The 21,707-nt window shown below is 39.7% G+C and overlaps 1 protein-coding gene across 8 annotated transcripts in view; it reads right to left on the reverse strand.

Annotated features, from left to right (window-relative positions):
• Nucleotides 1–21,707, reverse strand: part of ANKS1A (ankyrin repeat and sterile alpha motif domain containing 1A) — a 212,749-nt gene that overhangs the window by 159,711 nt on the left and 31,331 nt on the right. For all 8 annotated transcript variants that reach the window (XM_061632334.1, XM_061632331.1, XM_061632330.1 and 5 more), the window contains 2 exons: nt 4,341–4,421; nt 1,470–1,626 (listed from right to left, as the gene is read on the reverse strand). In XM_061632334.1, the coding sequence (XP_061488318.1) occupies nt 1,470–1,626; nt 4,341–4,421 (238 nt within the window). The remainder of the gene's footprint in view (nt 1–1,469; nt 1,627–4,340; nt 4,422–21,707) is intronic.

A 21,707-nucleotide genomic window follows, 5' to 3' on the forward strand; every position in this document is an offset into this window, starting at 1 on the left:
ATAAATGTAATAAATAAATAAATAATAAATACTGTGTGGTTCAGCATAGGTGATGCTTTCTTCTGAAAGCGGAGATATCCTCAACTAATTTTAAGTCTCACCCCCAATGATAAAAACACAATTTGCCCACAGCTGGGATGCCATAACACAACCTGGTAAAAAAAAAACTCACCAGCATTTCCAAATACTCCAGTTTCTTTGAATACTAGTACCTTCTTAATTTGAAGAAATATTGGTTGCAAGAAATCTGAAGAAAATGTGTCAACCAATTATAGTTCAACAGTATTAGAACACAAATACCCCAAAGACCAGTGTTTCACACAAGAACCAAAATAGGAAGAAAATCTATCCTCTGTAGGAGGAGGAGTTAGACTACATTAACCAACATACACATTTTATTTTCACTGTGGGTTCAGTGGGAGTGTAAAGGACATTTGGTTTCTCAATAGGAATTTCAAGTGTGCTAGCTTCCAAGATAAATACAAGTTGTATGGTACAACTTTTTTCAATAAGATACAAGTCAAATGCAATGCAATTTAAACAGTGGGGACAAGTACATATCTCCCCCTCACTTGAATAGAACCACTGCTCTTTAGTAGGTTAATTAGGAATAAATGAAAATTGTACTATAATGAACTCCACAAGATTAGCTTGCTAAGTACAAATGCTAGAACAAACTAAGAGCAGCTACAAAAATATGGCTAAAGGAGACTAAGGTTAGTTTAACTGGCTGCAACAAGGAAACAAACTGGTATATCAACTACACCAAGTTTCAAATTACCCAGCAAATGGAAGAAAAGCAATGGTTATTGAAATTAATGGATTTAGTAGAGATGGATAAATTGACATGTTTACTTAGAGAAAAATCGACAGATACATTTCTTAAGGAATGGAAGCCTCTCTTAGACTTTTTGTTGAAAGATAAAAATGAAATGATGATAATGGGATTTGACGATTAATTAAGATAGACTATGGAGAAAAGTGATTTTGTATGTATTAAGGGACAGGTTTGATATATATTATATATTTATAGCTGATCTGTGACAAGTCGGAAGTCAAATTTTTTAATTTTTTTATTTTTATTTTTATTGTTATGTTTTTGATTTTGTTTTGTTTGTTTTATGAAAATTTGAATAAAAATTATTGTAAAAAAAAAAAACTACACCAAGTTTCAAATTACCCAGCAAATGGAAGAAAAGCAATGGTTAACATCCTTTCATCCTGCAGATGTTGCAGCTCATGTACTGCTTACTTCTACAGTTTCTAATCAGGTAGCTGGCCAGAAGTGCAGCTTTCAAGACAGGAGTTTGTTTTCCTGCATAGAGATAAATTTTAAATACTAACTCCTTTCCAAACAAAAGGTCTGAAATAAACTTGAATTTCATAGGTGTTGTATTCACCATCTGCTGGGGAATAATCCTAATATTGTTAGGTTGTTAAGAGCATGAAAATGAGAAATATATTCAGACCTGCTCATTCACTTTAGTGTGAGATGGTCCCTGGTGTATCAGCAGTTTCACTATCTCGGCATCTCCCTTCCAAGCTGCCAAATGAAGAGGATAACAGCCTTTGCAGTCAGCCACATTGGTCAACGCATCATTTCTCAACAGAACTTCCACAACATCCCTGTAGGAAGAAGAAACAATGTTGTGAGATCTTTAGAGCAAGTCTAGTCATGAGTCAAGAAAAAACAGAACATATATTCAGCATTCAAAGTACTTGTGAATTCAATTGTTCAGCTACATGGCTGCTTAGAACCACAAAAGTGAAAGCAATCTTGTTGTTAGTCTCATCTAGGAAAAATAAAACTACAGTCCAAAGTACACTTACTGAAAGTAACTCTTGGTAGAGTCAGTGGAGCTTGTTGTTTAGGAACTGCGCTGTAAGAATTCCTTTCATTCAAGTCACATGTGAGCAGGCAAGGGTTATTGTACTGCTCTGTAAAGTGGAGCTAGAGCTTATCCAAGTAACTGAACTCCTGAATGCTCATAAGCTAGCTATGCTCACACATGAAGAGTGGCTTGAACACAAAGATCAAGGCTGGTGTTTGTTGTTTCACCGCTTTAGTATATGTTGAGTTTTATTTGTACAGAATTTATGAGCATAAAATAAACTGTAAGCAGGTCATAAATAGTCAACACTCAGTGATTCCTCAAGTATGACAACACTGGAATTGCTATAGAACACAGGGTTGCAAGTGACAACTGTGAGTCCAGTTTTTCCAGACTGCAGAAGTAGTAAAACGGTGAAAGTTGTCAGTGCTGGAGAAGGCACAGGAATAACCAAAAGGTGCAGCACTGTAGTGGGGCTATAAAACCAGTTAGGTAAGGTTCTAAAAGGTTCTGAGGGGTTAAGAAATGGAATGACACATTTCAGAAAGTGGCTTGAGAAACACTGGATTAGATTTTCAAATTTTCCATGAACTAAAGCTTGGGGGAGCTGTTCTAGCAAGCAATGGAATACATATGTATTAGGAAGATCTCACACAATTTGCACAGAAATACCAATACGGGCTTCACGACTTTGTTAAAGTAAAGGAATGAGGTAAATCATCATTGGGCCTTTACTGATATTTAACCAAGAATATATATACAGTAAGGCCCCTCTTTACAGCGCTTCGCTTTACGGCGCTTTGCTAATGCAGCAGTCTCAATTAGACGCAATTAGACTAAAGCCCAAGGGTACCTGACCTTTCTCTTAGAGAATACTACTACTTTAGATCTGGAGTAATTAATTGTAAGGAAGTTTTCTTTACAGTATCCCACGAAGCCATTCAGTAGTCTCTTAAGGCCCAGCCGAGTTTGGGAAATTAAAACCGCATCATCTGCATAAAGCAGAATAAATACCTTTATATGCCCAATCTTGCGTGGATGGGATTGTGTTGTTCCCCAAACAGAGGGAAGATCAGCCAAATATAAGTTAAATAGGATAGGGGCAAGGACACACCCTTGTCTGACACCATGTGAGGAGGTAATCTCCTTAGAGAAGTGACCTCGATAACTACAACATACCTGAACAGATGTATTTTGGTACAGTATGCGGATCAGGAACAGTAGCCTTTTCTCAATAGAAAGCTGTTCTAATTTACTCCACAGATGGTCACGCGAGATGGAATCGAAAGCAGATTTTAGGTCTATAAAGGCTGTGAAAAGTTTACCTCCCTCTTGGTTTAGAGTGTTTATACACTAAGTGGGCCAATACCAAACAATGGTCAAGGGTAGAGCATCCAGGTTTGAATCCTATCTGCTCTTCCCCCAAGATGTTATTATCACTTATCCACATTTTCAGTTTAAGGCCTAAGAAGCTGGCTTTCCCAGGCCACCCTTCTGAGTTTCTTCTTACTGTTTTACTTGAGGGTTCTGATAAGGCAACCACTGTGCAAGCGGCCAAATTTTTGAACTTGGCCATTTTGACCAGACCCTGTAAGATTGTGAATGGCAATTTATTCCACTGAACTGCTTTGCTGTCTGCCATAGCTTCTGTTACCAAGTAGTCTTATTTTTAATACTTAATACTATGTTTGTATTTGTGGTTGGTTGACTGAAAATAAAGATTGACTTGCTACACAGATTAAAGCCCCACTCATATGGCACTTGTTCCACTTTTACGGCGGTTTTTGGGCGTCAAGCACCATTCTGTTCAATGAGTTCCGCTTTTCAGCGGGCGCCCGGAACGTAACCCGTCGTATGAGTGGTGCCCTACTGTATATTTTTAACAATTCAAATTTCAGGAAAACTTGTAAAACACATAAAGCACATGTATTGGTTCTAGACTTCACAATAGCCTCTCACTTCACTATAAAGTTTATCAGGAAAAGTAACTGAACCCTGACACCCTTCCCTACTACACACACACACCCCTTTGATATTTGACATGGAACAGAGCAGCAGCAGTATGAGGGTATAAAAAGATTTTCTTAGAGCTGCCTCACAGTTGTGAATGCTCTTCTCCCTTTAGGACTCAGAATTCAAGCCAGGGCATCTTAGAGGTTGAGGTGTGGGCTAGCATTTAGTGGATGGAGTCAATTTGGGGTATAAGTGGCCACTGTTTGGCTTAATGTTGTTGGGGTTCAGTAGGCTGATCTTTCGTTGATTCCCCCACCCCTCAATTTCGATGTTCAAGATGACTGTAAGCAACACCCAGGCCTCAGCAGTGATAAACAAACTAACAGCAACATAGCATAGTTTGCTGCTTGCCTTGAAGAAGGTGTAATCTTGGTGAATTGCTGTCTACTACATGTGGCAGAGTTCACATGGATCAAATAGGGAAATTCTACATACGTTAGTTTTAAAAATTTGGGTGACTTGGTAGTTACAAAGTTTCACGTATGGGTAGCTTACTTGTGACCATTCAAAGCCGCATGGTGCAATGGAGTATATCCAGTACTGTCAACACAGTTCACATTTGGTCCTCTCCATATGCTGTAAAATAAAAATACACCAATACAGTAAGACACAAGACACATTAAGAAAGGCAGAACCAGACTGAGACATGGTTTCTGTATATTTCTTACCATAAAATCTCAGTTGCAAAGCTGTAGTAACCTAAAATAATTTGTAAATGATCTTAACATAAAGGAAGCAGTAAAGAAAAGAACAATCCTGGTCAAAGCATGTAACACCAATGTTGTATTAATTGCACTGGCTCCCATGCATTTCTGGGCCCGATTCTGAGTGTGGGGTTTGACTTTTAAAGACCCAAATAGTTTGGAACCAGGGTACATGAAAATCTTCCTACATCCATATTAACCTTGAAGTTCATCTTCAGAGCAATTTGTGAGTAATTTGGTTGGTGGATACAAGCAACTAATGTAGCGGGGCCTTTCCGGCAATGGCCCCATGCTTACGGAACTTTATTCCAATGACAGTTCATATGGCTCCATCATTGCAAGTGTTCAAAATAGGCATTAAAGACCTATTTGTTCCAAAATGCTTTTTCTTGATACGCATGTTTTACTGCTGTTAGTTTATCCAGTGCTGAATTATTTTATTCATTGTACTGAAATTCTGCTGAGTCATTGCTATTTCTTGCTATAGTTTTGCTGCTATTTTGTTTTTATTCTTAGTGCTGTTAATGTTTATGTTTTACTATATTTATGTGGTTTTGTTTTTATTGTGATTTTATTATGATGGATGAAGGATTCTAAAAGGCCACTTAAAATATCTTAAACAAGTTTTCCAACAAGTGCTTCCTTTCCCTATGACTGAATATCATGTGTGGGTGAACCAGGAAGTTTCAGAAAAATAATAGTAGCATAAAGCCACATACAAACTGATTGGCCAAGAGTGCCAGTATAAACTACCGGAAAAGCTTTTAATTAATGGGACGGGATTCACATCATAGTTTCTTCCTATCCTCCATTCCCCACACTACAGATGAACCTTTCATCTACCACTAATTCAATCTCATGTACTACCAGAAACATTTTTATGAAACAGTTGTCCATGGGGCATGTGAAGCAAGTAGGCTTGGCGACTTCACAAAAACTAAAGTCACAACTGTATTTCATTATTACCCATCTCAATAGAAAGATAATTGAATTTCTTTCTTCACTTCCATTCTGAAGAAGTATTCATCCAGAAACGGGTGGAAACATCAGCAGAGAGGATGCAGGATACCCAAATATTACTATAATGCTTAAACTACAACCCACATACATGAGACAAATTATTATCCTTGAAATGAAACATTTCCAAACCAACCAACCAATATGAAACAGGATGTAAAAGTTATTTCGTAGCATCTGTAGCACATGATGAAGACAATGGCCTGCGCAGCAGTGTAAAATTTTAAGAAGTTAGACAACCTGAATTAGAGTGATTGATAGAATTTTTCTCAACAGACTTTTCCTATTAACAGTCCACTGTCAAACAACCCGGATTTAGTGGTGTGATGTGCTTAGAAGTGTAAATAGTTTACACACCTTACAACCAAAATTTGGACAGTCATCCTGACAGAATGAACACACACAGTGTTATTAATAAATCTGATGGGAAATTAGAGTGTATAGTATTTACTATCCTGAATAATCTGACAAGGAGCTAATGTACAGCTGAGACAAGAGACATGCAAGATCATTATAGTCCTGATGCACACAGTAGATGAGGAGATACATCCACCTTCCATACATTTTACAAATTTACAATTATTCTGGGACTGCAGAGCTGAAGGGAGACATACTCTGCCGCTAACCAGGAGACTAAGGCCTACTGGAAGATTTCACCTCCCAGAAAGAGCATCACAGCAAGGGGAAGTTCAACTTGGCCCCATCCATCAGCTAGTGAAGGTACAGCTGTTTTCTTCCTTCCCTTTGTTTCATACATACAGTAGGGCCCCGCTCATATGGTAGGTTCCGTTCCGGACTGCCGCCATAAAGAGAAATCCGCCGTAAAGCAGAGCACATTGACTAACATTGTCTGAAATGGTGTCCGACGCCCGAAAAACGCCATAAAAGTGGAATGAACGCCGTAGGAGCAGGGCCTTTCTGCAATTGACAACCGCTGTATCGGTGGAACGCTGCAAAGCGGAGCGCCGCAAAGCAGGGCCCTACTGTATAAGATTGTGAACCTGCAGAAAGGGGATCTTAATATCTGCACAGAACATAGAGAATTTAAGTGCTTTATAACTGTTAATAGCATGAAGCTTCCTATTACACCTATCATGTTTTTCCTTACTCTGCCTGGCATTATAAGGGCATCTGACATAGTGGAAGGATTAACAATGCATGCAAATGTTACACTGCCTTCAAGTATCTCTGCATTAAGGTGAAAAAGGTGCACACCTTTGGGACTGATACCTAGGTCTTCTTGCCTTTGAATATTATCTTCCTAAGTGAAGAGAAGGAGTCCTTCCATAGCATCTCAATTTTTCTCAACGAGAATGATTTTTTTATGTATTACTTAATTTCTCTGAAAGAGCATGGAATTGCAAACACATTGTGAAAGATATGGCCTGTACTGTACATTTCTAAGCAAGCTGACTGGCTGTATACCATAGGAACATAGTTGAAGAATAAGATGGAAACAATATTATGTTTTCTTCTAACTTCCTGGGCTATGTGTATGCATAATGCATTTTATGTATTTTAATTGTATTTTATGCATTCTAATTTACTGTAATGTTTGTGTTTTTACTGCGTATTTTATTATATATGTGTGCAATTTTATTGTAGCCACCCTGAGTGCCCTATTGTAGGGTTGAAGGGCGGGATAGAAATATTTTAAATAAATAATAAATAATAAATTAGTGCTATACTACCAAGCATCTTGATCAAAATGTATGACTGGGTTTGTTAACTGAGTCCTGTTTTCAGAAGATCCTGGCCCTCTTTATACTTGCCTAATCTCATCTACTCATCATGGGAGCACCTGGAATGAATCCCAAAGGAAATAGTACCCTTTTCTCAAAGGTTTTTAAAACTACAGAGAGTGCCCCCAAGTTCTGGGCTATAAAAGTGTTCCCCAGTGAAGGCAGCAACACTTTCTTTAAAAGCATATAGCAAAACATCCAGTAATGATAGTGGTATCCAGTAATGATCAGAATCAGGAGTATGGTGTGGTGTAGTGGTTATGGTGTTGGACTACAACCTGAGAGACCAGGGTTCAAATCCCCACATAGCCATGAAACTCACTGGGTGACTTTGGGCCAATTACTGCCTCTCAGCATCAGAGGAAGGCAATGGTGAACCCCCCCCCCCTCTGAATACAGCTTACCATGAAAACCCTATTCATACAGTTGCCATAAGTCAAGATTGACTTGAAGGCAGTCCATTTCCATTTTTAAAAATAAAGGACAGAAAGACACAAGAAAAGTTTTATCTTCAATCGTTTTCCAGTATCTCCTATTTAGTTTTCCTTTTCACTCCTCCAGCACACTGCATTGATATTTTCAGTGAACCTCCTACTAGTGATCTAAACATCTTTCCTGCTCACAGCTAATTCAAACCACACCAGCATATATTTGAAGTTAATCTGTTGATTGGCAAAGGAAAGCATCTGTGCTGCTCACTGCAAGGGGATTTATTTTTGTGAACAGAAGAAACTTTGGTAGAGTATATTGTTTTGCTATAAGCTGTTTAGCTTTAATAGTTTGTGAATTTTCCATTTTAAACTGAAGTATTTCATTTTAAATTACATCTATAACAGCATTGTATTAAATAGACAACTGAATATGAAATACAGGTTCATGACTGTAAGAGCCATGTATACACAATAGTCTTATAGTGGCTGCCACATGCCTTTCCCAGACTTATATTCCTTGAAGATAAGAGAAGCAGTGTACCATGGCAGAACAGGGAACACACCTTCCTTCTACAATGAGAGAGAGACAGTTCCCATCCCAATGTATTCTGGTTCCCTAGACACCAAGCAGGCAGGATGGACTTAAAAGCCTTTACAAACTATCCACTGCTTAGTAATTTAAAAGCACTGGTAACTTGGCTGGTTTGTTGTTATATGCCTTCAAGTCGATTATGACTTATGATGCCCCTATGAATCAGCGACCTCCAAGAGCATCTGTTGTGAACCACACTGTTCAGATCTTGTAAGTTCAGGTCTGTTGCTTCCTCTATGGAATCAATCCATCTCTTGTTTGGTCTTCCTCTTTTTCTACTTCCTTGTTTTTCCCAGCATTACTGTCTTTTCTAGTGAATCATGACCTCATTATTAATTGGTAGTTCTACACATTTATAAACCATTATTTTTTTAGAGTAGAAGGACTCAATTTACTATTGGTTCCAGATAATGGAATCATATAAAGATAAGCTATTGACCCAAAAGATAAATATGCAGCGCCTTGCAAAATCAGACCCCTGACCAATGCTCTCATATTACTGAATTATAAATGGTACATTGTAATTTCGTTCTGTATGATATTTTATTTTGAAACACTGAAACTCAAAATCAATTACTGAAAGGTGACATTGGTTTTATGTTGGGAAATGTTTGTAAGACACATAAAAAACTGAAACATGTTGCTTGCGTAAGTATTCAACCCACACACATTGATATTTGGTAGAGCCACCTTTCACTGCAATAATGGCTTTAAGTCTTTTGGGGTAGGCATGTACCAGCTTTGCATATAGTGTCAGAGGGATTTTGCCCATTGTCTTGGCAGATTCGCTCCAGGTTGGTTGGACATCACTTGTGGACCAGAATTTTCGAAAAGCGCCACAGATTCTCAATGGGATTGAGATCAGGGCTTCGACTGGGCCACTGTAGGACATTCACCTTTTTGTTTTTGAGCCACTCCAATGTTGCTTTGGCCTTGTGCTTGGGATCATTGTACTGCTAAAAAGTGAATTTCCTCCCAAGCTCCAGTTTTTTAGTCGACTGAAGCAGGTTCTCTTGCAGTATTTTCCTGTATTTTGCTCCATCTATTCTTCCTTTAATTTTAACAAAATGCCCATTCCCTGCTGATAAGAAGCATCCTCACAGCATGATGCTGCCACTACCAGACTTCACTGTAGGGATGGTGTGTCTTGAGGCATGGGCAGTGTTAGGTTTGCGCCACACATAGCGCTTCGAGTTTTGGCCAAAAAGCTCTATCTTGGTCTCATCTGACCACAAAACCTTTTCCTACATCGCAGCTGGGGCACTCTCATGCTTTTTGGCAAATTCCAGACATGCTTTCAAATGGTACTTTTTGAGTAACGGTTTCTTTCTTGCCACCCTCCTGTACAGGCCAGTGTTATGCAGAACTCTTGATATGGTTGACTGAAGCACCATTACTCCACTCCCAACCACTGAACTCTGTAGCTCCTTCAAAGTGATTGTTGGCCTGTCTGTGGCTTCTCTCACAAGTCCCCTTGTTTGAGCGCCAAGTTTTGAGGGATGGCCTTTTTCTTGACAGTGCCTGGGTGGTGTGATACAGCTTCCATTTTCTGATTATTGATCCAACTGTGCTCCCTGGGATATCCAAACACTTGGATATTATTGTGTACGCCTTTCCTAATCTATGCATTTGTATTACATTATCTCTCACTTCTGTAGAATGCTCTTTCATCTTCATTTTCCTTCAGATCCACAGCCTGACCAATGGTCCTTCAACAGTGGGGGTTTTATCCTGACAGTGTGACAGCAACTTTAATGGTTCACAAGTGGAGGTCAATGGTAAGGTAACTGTGTCCTCAATAGGGCAGTTCCTTTCATCTGTGTAAACTGGGAGTTTCCACAGCACAGGGGTTAAATACTTATGCAAGCAACATGTTTCAGTTTGTTATATTTCTTACAAATGTTTCCCAACATAAACCAATGCCACCTTACAATAATTGATTTTGAGTTTCAGTGTTCCAAAATAAAATATCATACAGAACGAGATTACAATGTATCATTTTGTAATTCAGTAATGTGAGAGCATTGGTTAGGGGTCTGATTACTAAGGTAAGAGAAAGGACAGACCATTTGTACATGTCACACTGCAAAGAACAACTCCAAGGAAGAGATAAAAGTCACCAAGCATTGTCTGAAGGCATGCATTTCTTTTTATCCTAAACTAATCTAATTATAGCAGCTCTCAGCAAACTGCTCCCGTTATCAGATTATAGCCAAGTAATCTGACCCAATACAGCAATAAAGTTCATATCCCTCCAGGCAATGGAATAAGTGGTCCATGTGAATACAGTACTGATAGCAAAGCAAAACTATCCTGTCTCAACACCAGTAAAACCACCTATTGGGATATACGCTGCCTCTATGAATGGAAGACCCACAAAGACGAGATCAGATCACTACAAAGGCCGGGAATACAATCCTAGGATCGGCTGTCAAAGGAATATGCTCCAATTTCAGTCTGCATTGGAAGCAGACTGAAAAGATATATTATTTATCCTTGAAAAAGCATAGAAAATGTGAACTAGAAGCAACTAACTGGACATGCCATTCATTAAAAGGCAAACATAAATTAATGCTAATAATTCATCCTCAGATTGGAAGGGAGCAATTAGACATCTGCATTTCCAGAAAAACAATGGAATACAGGACAAAATTCAGATACATAAGCACAGCAGCAAGCAGTGAGTAGAGGCAGCTGAAACAAGGGGAGTGGAGAGGAGGCAAGGCACTGAGCCACACATCAGCCCCCTTGCAGAGCCAGCTGTCTACCAGGGAGTTGCTGTTGTTGGGCTATCTGAGAGACACGTAACATCAAGACTAGGCCCTGCAGAGGCTGCGTTCCATCAAACTAAGTGGCTGCAGCTAGCCAGAATACTTCCCAAACTTGTATTGGTCCTGGGAAGGGGAAAATAAAAACCAGACCTGCAAGGGTGGCAGGTGACACACTGAAAACAGGGCTGACCCTGGTGGGGGTGATGGCTCCCTCTCCCTTTAATCATGCATATGACATGATTTTATGACTAAAATAGTTTTGTTTTCCTGTTAGGGGTGCATTATTGTGATTTTCTCTGGAACATTTTGAGGGTGAGAGAATGGAGATGGCCTGGAGCGGTGAGAGAGAAAATAGTTCCTGCCCCTAGAGTGAGAGTCCAATTCAGCATGAAACTGTGCTTTTCCCTAAAGGGAAATAGGATACAGTGATTTATATCTCAGGTGAGAGATGTAGGTGTCTCCAAGTCTGATGTCCTTTGACATTGATTGGTAAAAGCCACAATGGTATTACTGTATGATTGTTATTGAGCAGCTGGATGCATGTAGTGTGTGTATTCAGTATTTCTCCGAGAAGTATTGGGCTTTGTAGGAATAGCGATGTCCTTTCTATCTCTATGACCTTGGGTTGAGAAAGGTACTGCCCAGGGGGAAGAGGAATCCATCATAAGAAATGGGATGCCAGCTGCTTGTGAATGGTTCCCCTTTCTTTTACCACTAAAACACCCTCAAATCTGACTGTTGTGTTATTTAATGCCAGGTTGGTTCATAATCTGACAATGGATTAAGGAGTCAATTTGATGTGAATGGACAATCTTGGAGAAGTGGATTTTACCCAGCTTTTCCCGCCTGGATACTCAGAATAACATAAGCACAGACTGGAGGATCAAGAGGGGGGCATTGCTGGAGTCCATAACTCTTCTCTCCACCACACTAGGAGACCTCTCCATCTAGGGGCTGGCCTTAAGAGCCTGTACCCAGTATTGTGGCAAAGAGACTGACTAGGGATGCCCTGTCGTTGGAGAACCCTAGGATTATTGCCCTGAAAGACTTCAACTTGAACTCTTAATACAGGAGGACAATTATGACTTGACAGGTACCCTGGACTTCAGGAAAGCTGATTTTAATAAACTCAGAACAATTGTATGTACGGTTCCATGGCAAGCCACCCTAATGAGAAAAGGAATCCAAGGTGGGTGGGAGTTTCTAAAAAATGAAATTCTAAAAGCACAATGGCAAGCAATTCCAACAATGAAAAAAGGGGGGGAACAGAAGAAGCCAATGTGGCTTCACAAAATGCTTAAAGAGGACCTGAAAACAAAAAAGGACACATACAGGAAGTGGAAAGAAGGCCAGGCCACAAAGGAAGAGTACAGGCAGGTATCACGGAATTGCAGGGATGGTGTCAGGAAGGCTAAAGCTGAGAATGAGCTGAGGTTAGCGAGAGATGCTAAAAGCAACAAAAAAGGTTTCTTCAGGTATGTCCATAGTAAAAGACAGAGAAAAGAAATGGTGGCACAGCTACTCAATGAGGCTGGCAAAATGATAACAGATGACAAAGAAAAGGCAGAAGCCCTCCATTCCTACTTTGGCTCAGTCTTCTCCCAGAAAGGGATCTGTGACCCTCCTGGGAAACATGAAGGGGCAGAATTGGAGCTTGAGATTGATAGACAAACGGTCAAGGAATATGTAATCACTTTGAATGAGTTCAAATTGGCAGGGCCCGATAAACTGCATCCTAGAGTATTAAAGGAACTGGCTGAAGAACTCTCAGAAACGCAGTCTATTATCTTTGCGAAATCATGGAGGACTGGTGAAATGCCGGATGACTGGAGGAGAGCTAATGTTGTCCCTATCTTCAAAAAAGGGGAAAAGGAGGAACCGGGGAACTACAGACCAGTCAACCTAACGTCAATCCCTGGAAAAACTCTGGAGCAGATTATAAAGCAGACAATCTGTAAGCACCTTGAAAACTATGCAGTGATTACTAGGAGCCAACATAGATTTATGAAGAACAATCTTACCAAACTAATCTTATCTTATTTTTTGACTAGGTAAACTCCCTGACTGTGAGAATGCTGTGGACATAATATACCTCGACTTCAGCAAAGCTTTTGACAAAGTGCCCCATGGTATTTTGATTAGCAAGCTAGCTAAATGTGGGCTGGATGGAATAACTATCAGGTGAATCCACAGCTGGCTACAGAATCGTACTCAAAGAGTGCTTATCAATGGTTCCTTCTCAAACTGGGCGGAAGTAATGAGTGGGGTACCACAGGGTTCGGTCCTGGGCCCAGTGCTCTTCAACATTTTTATTAACGACTTGCATGAGGAGGCACAGAGCATGCTTATCAAATTTGCAGATGATACAAAATTGGGGGGCATAGCTAATACCGTGGAAGATAGAAACAAAATTCAAAGAGACCTTGATAGGCTGGAGCATTGGGCTGAAAACAACAGAATGAAATTCAACAGGGAGAAATGCAAAGTTCTACACTTAGGAAAAAGAAACCAAATGCACAGTTATAAGATGGGGAATGCTTGGCTCAGCAATACGACATGTGAGAAGGATCTTGGAATTGTCGTTGATCACAAGCTGAATATGAGTCAACAGTGTGGTGTGGCTGCAAAAAAGGCAAATGCTATATTAGGCTGCATTAACAGAAGTATAGTTTCCAAATCGCGTGAAGTATTAGTTCCCCTCTATTCAGCACTGGTTAGGCCTCATCTTGAATACTGCATCCAGTTCTGGTCTCTGCACTTCAAGAAGGATGCAGACAAACTGGGCAGAGGAGGGCAACAAAGATGATCAGGGGACTGGAAACAAAGCCCTATGAGGAGAGACTGGAAGAACTGGGCATGTTTAGCCTGGAGAAGAGAAGACTGAGGAGAGATATGATAGCACTCTTCAAGTACATGAAAGGTTGTCACACAGAGGAGGGCCGAGATCTCTTCTCGATCGTCCCAGAATGCAGGACACGGAATAATGGGCTCAAGTTGCAGGAAGCCAGATTTCAAGTGGACATCAGGAAACTGTTAGAGCAGTGGTTCTCAAACACGTTCTCATGGATATAATAAATCTCTATACAAATAGGTTTCTTCTCATTTTTAAAATATACTTTCATAATATTCGCGGCACACCTAGTCACCCTCTGGCGGCGCACCAGTGTGCCGCGGCGCACCATTTGAGAATCACTGTGTTAGAGCCATACGACAATGGAATCAATTACCTAGAGAGGTAATGGGCACTCCGACAATGGAGGCATTCAAGAGGCAGCTGGACAGCCACCTGTCGGGAATGCTTTGATTTGGATTCCTGCATTGCGCAGGGGATTGGACTTGATGGCCTTATAAGCCCCTTCCAACTCTACTGTTCTATGATTCTATTTGCTTATGGTTACGTGTATAGTTTTTCATGTTCTAATAATTACCATAATTTTATTGTCACTTGACTTCCTGTGACTTTTTCTTTTTTGCTGTTGTATGACATCTTGACATGCTTTGGAATTTGTAAGCTTGTAATTTAAAAAATGTTTGTGTAATAAGTTACAGTGCCACAAAGAAAGAGCCTTTGTTTAAATATACATGTTAATAGTTAACGTTTCTTGTAGCCAGCTATTGTCAATAATACAATTTATGTAAACAGATACTTGTAGCACTGCAAACTGGTCTACTTCGAGAAGGAAGTTGTACTTACAATAGCCATGAGAACATGAATGAAATATTTAAGAAAAAACAGCATGGACCAATTAAGACCTTTGTGCAATCAGAAAGCACTTCAACTCACATGAGTAGGGCTGTCCAATTTCCATTGATGCACCCCAGCTGCAGCCTATCCCTACACACACTGTTTGACACCTCTCAACCTTAAGGGGAGGCTTTTTAGGGACTGCAGCAGAAATGAGGTTGTCACAGGAAAGCCCAGCAGTGTGAGTGTAATTAAGTTCATAGCCCACTACATGAAGCATACAAGATCAATAACATTTGCGTGATCAGTTTACCTGAATATTTAACAGTATTACAATATAACTTACAACATATGGATAGGATTTGCAAACTTAGTTGCATGTCTGCAATACTCTGATGTTGTATTGTATTCAGTACACACAGTTCAAAGCCCATACTTTTAAGACCAGTTCTTGGCACAGGGACCTGTCATTTGATGGTGCTGTTCTGCAAAGCTTTGTGTATATTGCTGGCACTATGGTGATTACTGTACATTGGCTGGAACCTATGGAGACATGGCAAATTCACAGGCAAGGCGGTGCATTATCCCACAAGCTGCCTGGTTAGCTCTAGTATATATTACACAGCAACAATAGTCAAGGTAAGTTTTACTCTTCCACTAGAAGGCAAGTTCAGTCATTCTTTATAAACACAGCAGTAGCAGATATTTTAGGCAAACACAGTTACTTCATATTGTACGTTTTTCAATTGAGCTAATTCTAAAGATCCATCAAAATATAGAAGTTATTCTATGACGTGTGTATACATAGAGTTTATAAGATTCTCAAACATTCAATCATGTATACATCAATCAACTGTAAGAACTTGCACTATTTTGAGTAGTATCCATGCTGTTTTAATGTCGTATATATATTGGCTAAGTAGAATATAAGTCCCCCTTTAGGATGCACATCTTAATGTGGTGAGGGGGTTGAGAGTCTTGAAGAAGCTGAGAGCAATGCCGTCAGGAGTCTAGACCAAGAGGCTAGACTCCTAGCAGGGGCGCCCATGGCAGAATGGTCAAAGCTGAGACACCAGACTGAGATGCATCCAAACTCGAAGGAAGGCAATGGTAAACCACCTCTGAATACCTCTTACCACGAAAACCCTATGAACAGAGTATCCAATAAGCAACACGAGATAGTGCTGGAAGATGAGACTCCCAGGTCAGAAGGCACTCACAGAGCTACTGGGGAAGAACAAAGGACAAGTACGAGTAGTGCTGTGACTAATGACGCAGCTGGGTCAAAGCCAAAAAGAAGCCCAGAGGCTGATGCGCACAGATGCGAAAGGAGAGTCCAGAGTTGTACGATGCACACAATAGGAACATGGAATGTGAGAAGCATGAACCAGGGAAAGTTAGAAATTGTCAAGCAAGAAATGGAGCGTATCAACATAACAATACTTGGCGTGAGTGAACTAAAATGGACTGGAATGGAACATCTTCAATCAGGCAACTACAAAATATTTTATGCAGGAAATGAGAAATCAAGAAGAAACAGGGTTGCTTTAATAGTGAGAAGTGATGTAGCAAAAGCAATTAGGAGCTACAACTCAAGGTCTGAGCGAGTGATATCAATGAGATTAAATGGGAAACCTATTAACATAACCATCATCCAAGTCTACGCTCCAATGTCAAAAGCATAAGAAGAATTGGAGAGATTTTACGCAGAAGTTCAGGAGGAAATTGATCACACACCAAAACAAGATATGATGATAATCATGGGGGACTGGAATGCAAAAGTAGGGAACAGAGAAGAACTAGGAATTGTGGGGAAATGGGGCTTAGGAGACAGAAATGAAGCAGGAGAAAGACTTACTGAATTATGTGAAGCCAATAATTTGTTTCTTCCAACACATTTTTTGAGCAACCAAAAAGACACCTGTACACGTGGACATCATCAGATGGTCAATATAGGAATCAAATTTATTATATAATTGGTAGCAGAAGATGGAGAAGTTCCATACTTTCTGCAAAAACAAGACCAGGAGCAGACTGCGGTGCAGATCATGAACTGATCGTATCGAAAATCAGAGTAAAGCTAAAGAAGAAGAACAAAGCACTCATAATGCCAAAATACAATTTAAATAACATCCTAGAAGAATATAAAGATCAAATAAGGAACAAGTTTGAGGCTTTAAACTTAGATGACAGAGAACCAGAAGAACTATGGACTGAAGATCACGGAAGAATGCAAAAAGACAATACCTCTAGTTAAAAAGAGAGAAAGACCTCAATGGATGACTGGAGAAACTCTTAAAATGGTTAAAGAGAGAAGGAAAGCAAAAGCAAAACGAGACAGAAATATGGTCAGAACCCTAAATGCAACTATACAACGACTAGTACGTAGGGACAAAGAAAACTATTACAATAGTTGCTGTATAGAAATAGAAAAGGACAACAAAAAGGGAAGAACAAGAGCCCTATTCCAAAAGATTAGAGAAATGAAAGGGAAATTTAAACCAAGAGTAGGGATGTTGAATAATCAACAGGGGAACACACTGACTGACCAAGATTATTTAAAAATAAACTGAGAGACTGGTTATACAGGCTGGATAACAAACAGGATCTAGACCTAATTAAATTATCAAATTTCTCCCATTGGTATGGTTGGTTGAAATCAAACCACGAAACAGCCCAATACTTACAAATGCTCACTTTCTCCTCCGTGAGAGTTGCATTTACAGAACTACGTTTTCAAACCATGCCCTCGGCCGTTTTGGATGGAAGATATAGGCGAATTCCAAGAAACCTACGGCTCTGTATCTGTGGTGGGGGAGAGGTAGAGGATATCCCTCACTACCTACAATTTTGCCACCTATATCAGACCCCCAGAGAGAGATTCCTGGGTCAGATTTTGACAGCTTTACAGGGCGAGACCCCTTATGTGAAAGTTTGTTGGTACTGTCAGATTGCAACCCATATGTTACACATAAAACAGCCCTGTTTGCTAAGGCAGCAAAACATATTTAGGCAAATACCTTGAATGCAATCGCAGTGGACTGCACAGGGGACTCGTTAAATTGATTTTGCTTGTACCTTGTTTCTGTATACTTATATATTATTTTGGGTTGTGACGTCTTTTAGTCAAATTCAATAACATGATTCTGATTCTGACAGAGATGAAATAAAAGGAAGATGGAAGCAATATACTGAAGAACTCTATAAAAGAGATGCAAGGATGACAGATTCATTCATGGAGGAACCATATGATGCAGAACCAGAAATTTTAGAATGTGAGGTGAAAGCTGCTCTTAAAATTCTTGGAAGAAACGAATCACCAGGAATAGATGGCATACCAACAGAGTTGCTACAAGCTACTGAGACTGTATCTGTCCAAATCTTGACACAAATTTGTCAAGCAATATGGAAAACTAAACAATGGCCCACAGACTGGAAGCGTTCAATATATATCTCACTTCCAAAGGAAGGGGATCCCAGAGAATGCAGTCAAACATTAATATGCCTTAATATCCCATGCAAGTAAAGTAATGCTCAAGATTCTACAACAAAGGCTCTTACCATATATGGAGCGAGAAATGCCAAACGTCCAAGCTGGATTTAGAAAGGGAAGAGGGACCAGAGATCATACTGCAAACATACGTTGGATAATGGAACGGAGCAAGGAATTTCAGAAGAAAATCACCCTGTGCGTTATAGATTACAGCAAAGACTTTGACTGTGTAGATCATTAAAAACTATGGAATGCTTTAAAAGAAATGGGGATGCCACAACATCCGATTGTCCTGATGCACAACCTATACTTTGGACAAGAGGCTACTGTAAAGACAGAATATGGAGAAACCGACTGGTTCCCCATCGGAAAGGATGTGAGACAGGGGTGTATTTTATCATCCTATTTGTTTAATCTGTACTTAGAACATATCATACAGAAAGTGGGATTGGACCAAGATTAAGGAGATGTGAAAACTGGAGGGAGAAACATCAATAATTTAAGATTGTAGATGATACCATACTCTTAGCAGAAACCAGTAATGATTTGAAATGAATGCTGATGAAAGTTAAAGAGGAAAGCACAAAAGCAGGACTACAGCGGAACATCAAAAAGACTAAAGTAATGACAACACAAGAGTTATGTAACTTTAAAACTGACAATGAGGACATTGAACTTGTCAAGGATTATCAATACCTTGGCACGGTCATTAACCAAAATGGAGACAATAGTCAAGAAATCAGAAGAAGGCTAGGACTGGGGAGGGCAGCTGTGAGAGAACTAGAAAAGGTCCTCAAATGCAAAGATGTGTCACTGAACACCAAAGTGAGGATCATTCAGACCATGGTATTCCCGATCTCTATGTATGGATGTGAAAGTTGGACAGTGAAAGAGGGGGATAAAAGAAAAATCAACTCAATTGAAATGTGGTGCTGGAGGAGAGCTTTACGCATACCATAGACTATGAAAAAGACAAGTAATTGGGTGTTAGAACACATTAAGGTTTTGTGTTTCTCATGCTGTGTATAACTCAGGTTTAATTTAATTTTTTAACTTTCCCACGCCCCCATGTATGTAAAATTACATAGATTACTAGATTACCCTGCTAAAGCAAATGAAAATAAATTCTTCATTAGTACATTCATAGTGCAGCAGTGGGGAGGGGTGGATATAGTGCTTGAGAAAGCATAGGTTACATCAGCCCTGCAAAGTAGCCTAGTGTGGCTGTACAGATATTGGGGGGGGGCTGAGAGGGAGTTGTGTATGACAACCCTGAAGTGTAGTCCAGTGTTGTTCAGTCTCTTGGTTTTGTGTTTTTTCTTTTTCTTTTTTGAAAAGAACTTTTAAATTGACTGTAGCAGCAGCATTTATTTTTTTAATTTATTAAATTTATATCCCACCATTCCTCCCAGAAGGAGCCCTGGGCGGCAATGGGTGGAGGGATCATTGCTTTCCCACTCATGGGAGAAAAATAGAGGCTTCTTGTGTTTGGGTTGATGCTGGTGGTATAAATCCTTAAATGGGTTTATAAATGACAAACGCTCAAATACTTTTTGTTTGAAGTGTGTGTGGCTGTTTGACCTGTGCTCATAACATTGCTGTAGTTATTTTGAGAGTTGATGCGACTCTTTGTTTTTAACACTTTAATCTTGAATTTAGCTCTTGGTTGTTTAATCTTAAATCTCTTTCACTCACTCACTATCTAAAATTAGTCCTGTGTTGAAGCCCCCATCTGAAATTAGTGCTGTGTTGCCTACTGCCTCTCACTTTTGTGAAAGCCTTTGCTGTATAGGGAAGAGGCATTTTCCTCTTCATCTTTTGCAGAGAACAGAAGGTCTTCATCAAACATTTGCAGGGGCATCTTACATTTGCAGTTAGTGTAATACCATATTACACTAATGAGGTGGCCACGTGGTTTTTCTGTTTGTGACCAGTAGTGCAGTAGCAAATTAAAAAGTGCAGGGTCTCTTCATGATAGTCACAGCCATGCCCTTCCTTTTTTTTGCTGCTCGGTTGAGAATAAGATCCTTTTTAATGCCTTCTCCTATAACAATAGACGCCCCTAGCTCAGTACTGACTGACAAGGTTTCAGATAAGGATCTCTCCCAGCACTAATTGGAGATGCTGGGTATTGAATGTGGGGACTTTTGCATGCAAAGCATGTTCTCTGCCACTAAGCCATGACCCTCTTGTAAAAGTAAAGGCATTCTTGATGGTAATATAACATTTAAAATACACTGCTGAACTATTTCTGTTACTGCTGGTGCTAACTTGCACAGGATCCCATCTCTTACCTCCCGGATTAAAAAGCAGGGAAAGTCACTAATAGGCAAAAAACCTTGCGGTTTAAGAATGTACCTATAGCCCATTGCTATTTCTATCAAACTTTAAAAAGCAGGGAAATTGGGCAGCTATAGCGAATGCACCAGGTGAGCAGGAGACCTGAACTCCTCTCTGAGATATTGGACTGCCCTACAAATTGGTCAAAATGCAGACACCATTTGGGTTGGTCTTTCACAGTCCAATCCACTTCCTGTGTAGCTTGGAAGAATTTGGTAACATGTGCCTCTGAGCATATGGTGAGTGGTGGCAACACCTGCAATCAGCCCAAAAAATAGAAAGACATGTGCTGTGCTGATCTTGTTTTAGCAGGGAGGAAGCAACATTATTAAGATAGTTGATAAAGTTCAGATGGTCACTTTGAATATGTCTGATTTCCTTTGCAATTTTAGTGAAGTTTCCTATAGGAAATCATTTTCTTTTGTTTCTATTTCTGCAAATATGTGAAGTACAGCAGCACTTTGCAAAATTTACACTAAAAAAACTCCAACATAATAACGGCACTGACTTCTGCAGAATAGTCTCCAGTGGACCTCAGAAGTGTGTCAATTTGCACAAGATAAAACAGTGGGAGGTGAAATATATTCTAGCAAAATTCTAGGTGTGCTGTATGTTTTTAATTGACCGTGCCCACCTTGCCTTAAATGAAGTGGTTTAAACATAGGAGGCTGAAAACATGCATCCTCTTTTTCCCAACAGCTAGAGTCACTGCTGAAGGAGCAACATATTGTAGTCAGTCTGATTTTACATCAACCTACAGTTTCAGATTCCACTGCTAATGCACCCAAAATAGAAATAGAACATAACCTCCAATTTGAAACACAAAAGGCTGTCTTCACAATCATATGACACTGACCAATAAAAAGGCTTTGAAATTAATAAAAATAAATTTGACACGGATTTCTGGGATGAATAATGAGGAAAATAAAATTTTCTAGTTTAGATTCTCTGTAGAAACATTAGTAAGACAGGAAAGAAGCAAAGTAAGAAGAACACCAACAAACATACAAAAATACAATTCTCTCTTTGGAGATGGCAGGTGTTGCCACCACTCACCATGTGCTCAGAGGCACATGTTACAAAATTC

Source organism: Rhineura floridana, chromosome 6, assembly GCF_030035675.1.
Source record: "Rhineura floridana isolate rRhiFlo1 chromosome 6, rRhiFlo1.hap2, whole genome shotgun sequence".
NCBI lineage: Eukaryota > Metazoa > Chordata > Lepidosauria > Squamata > Rhineuridae > Rhineura > Rhineura floridana.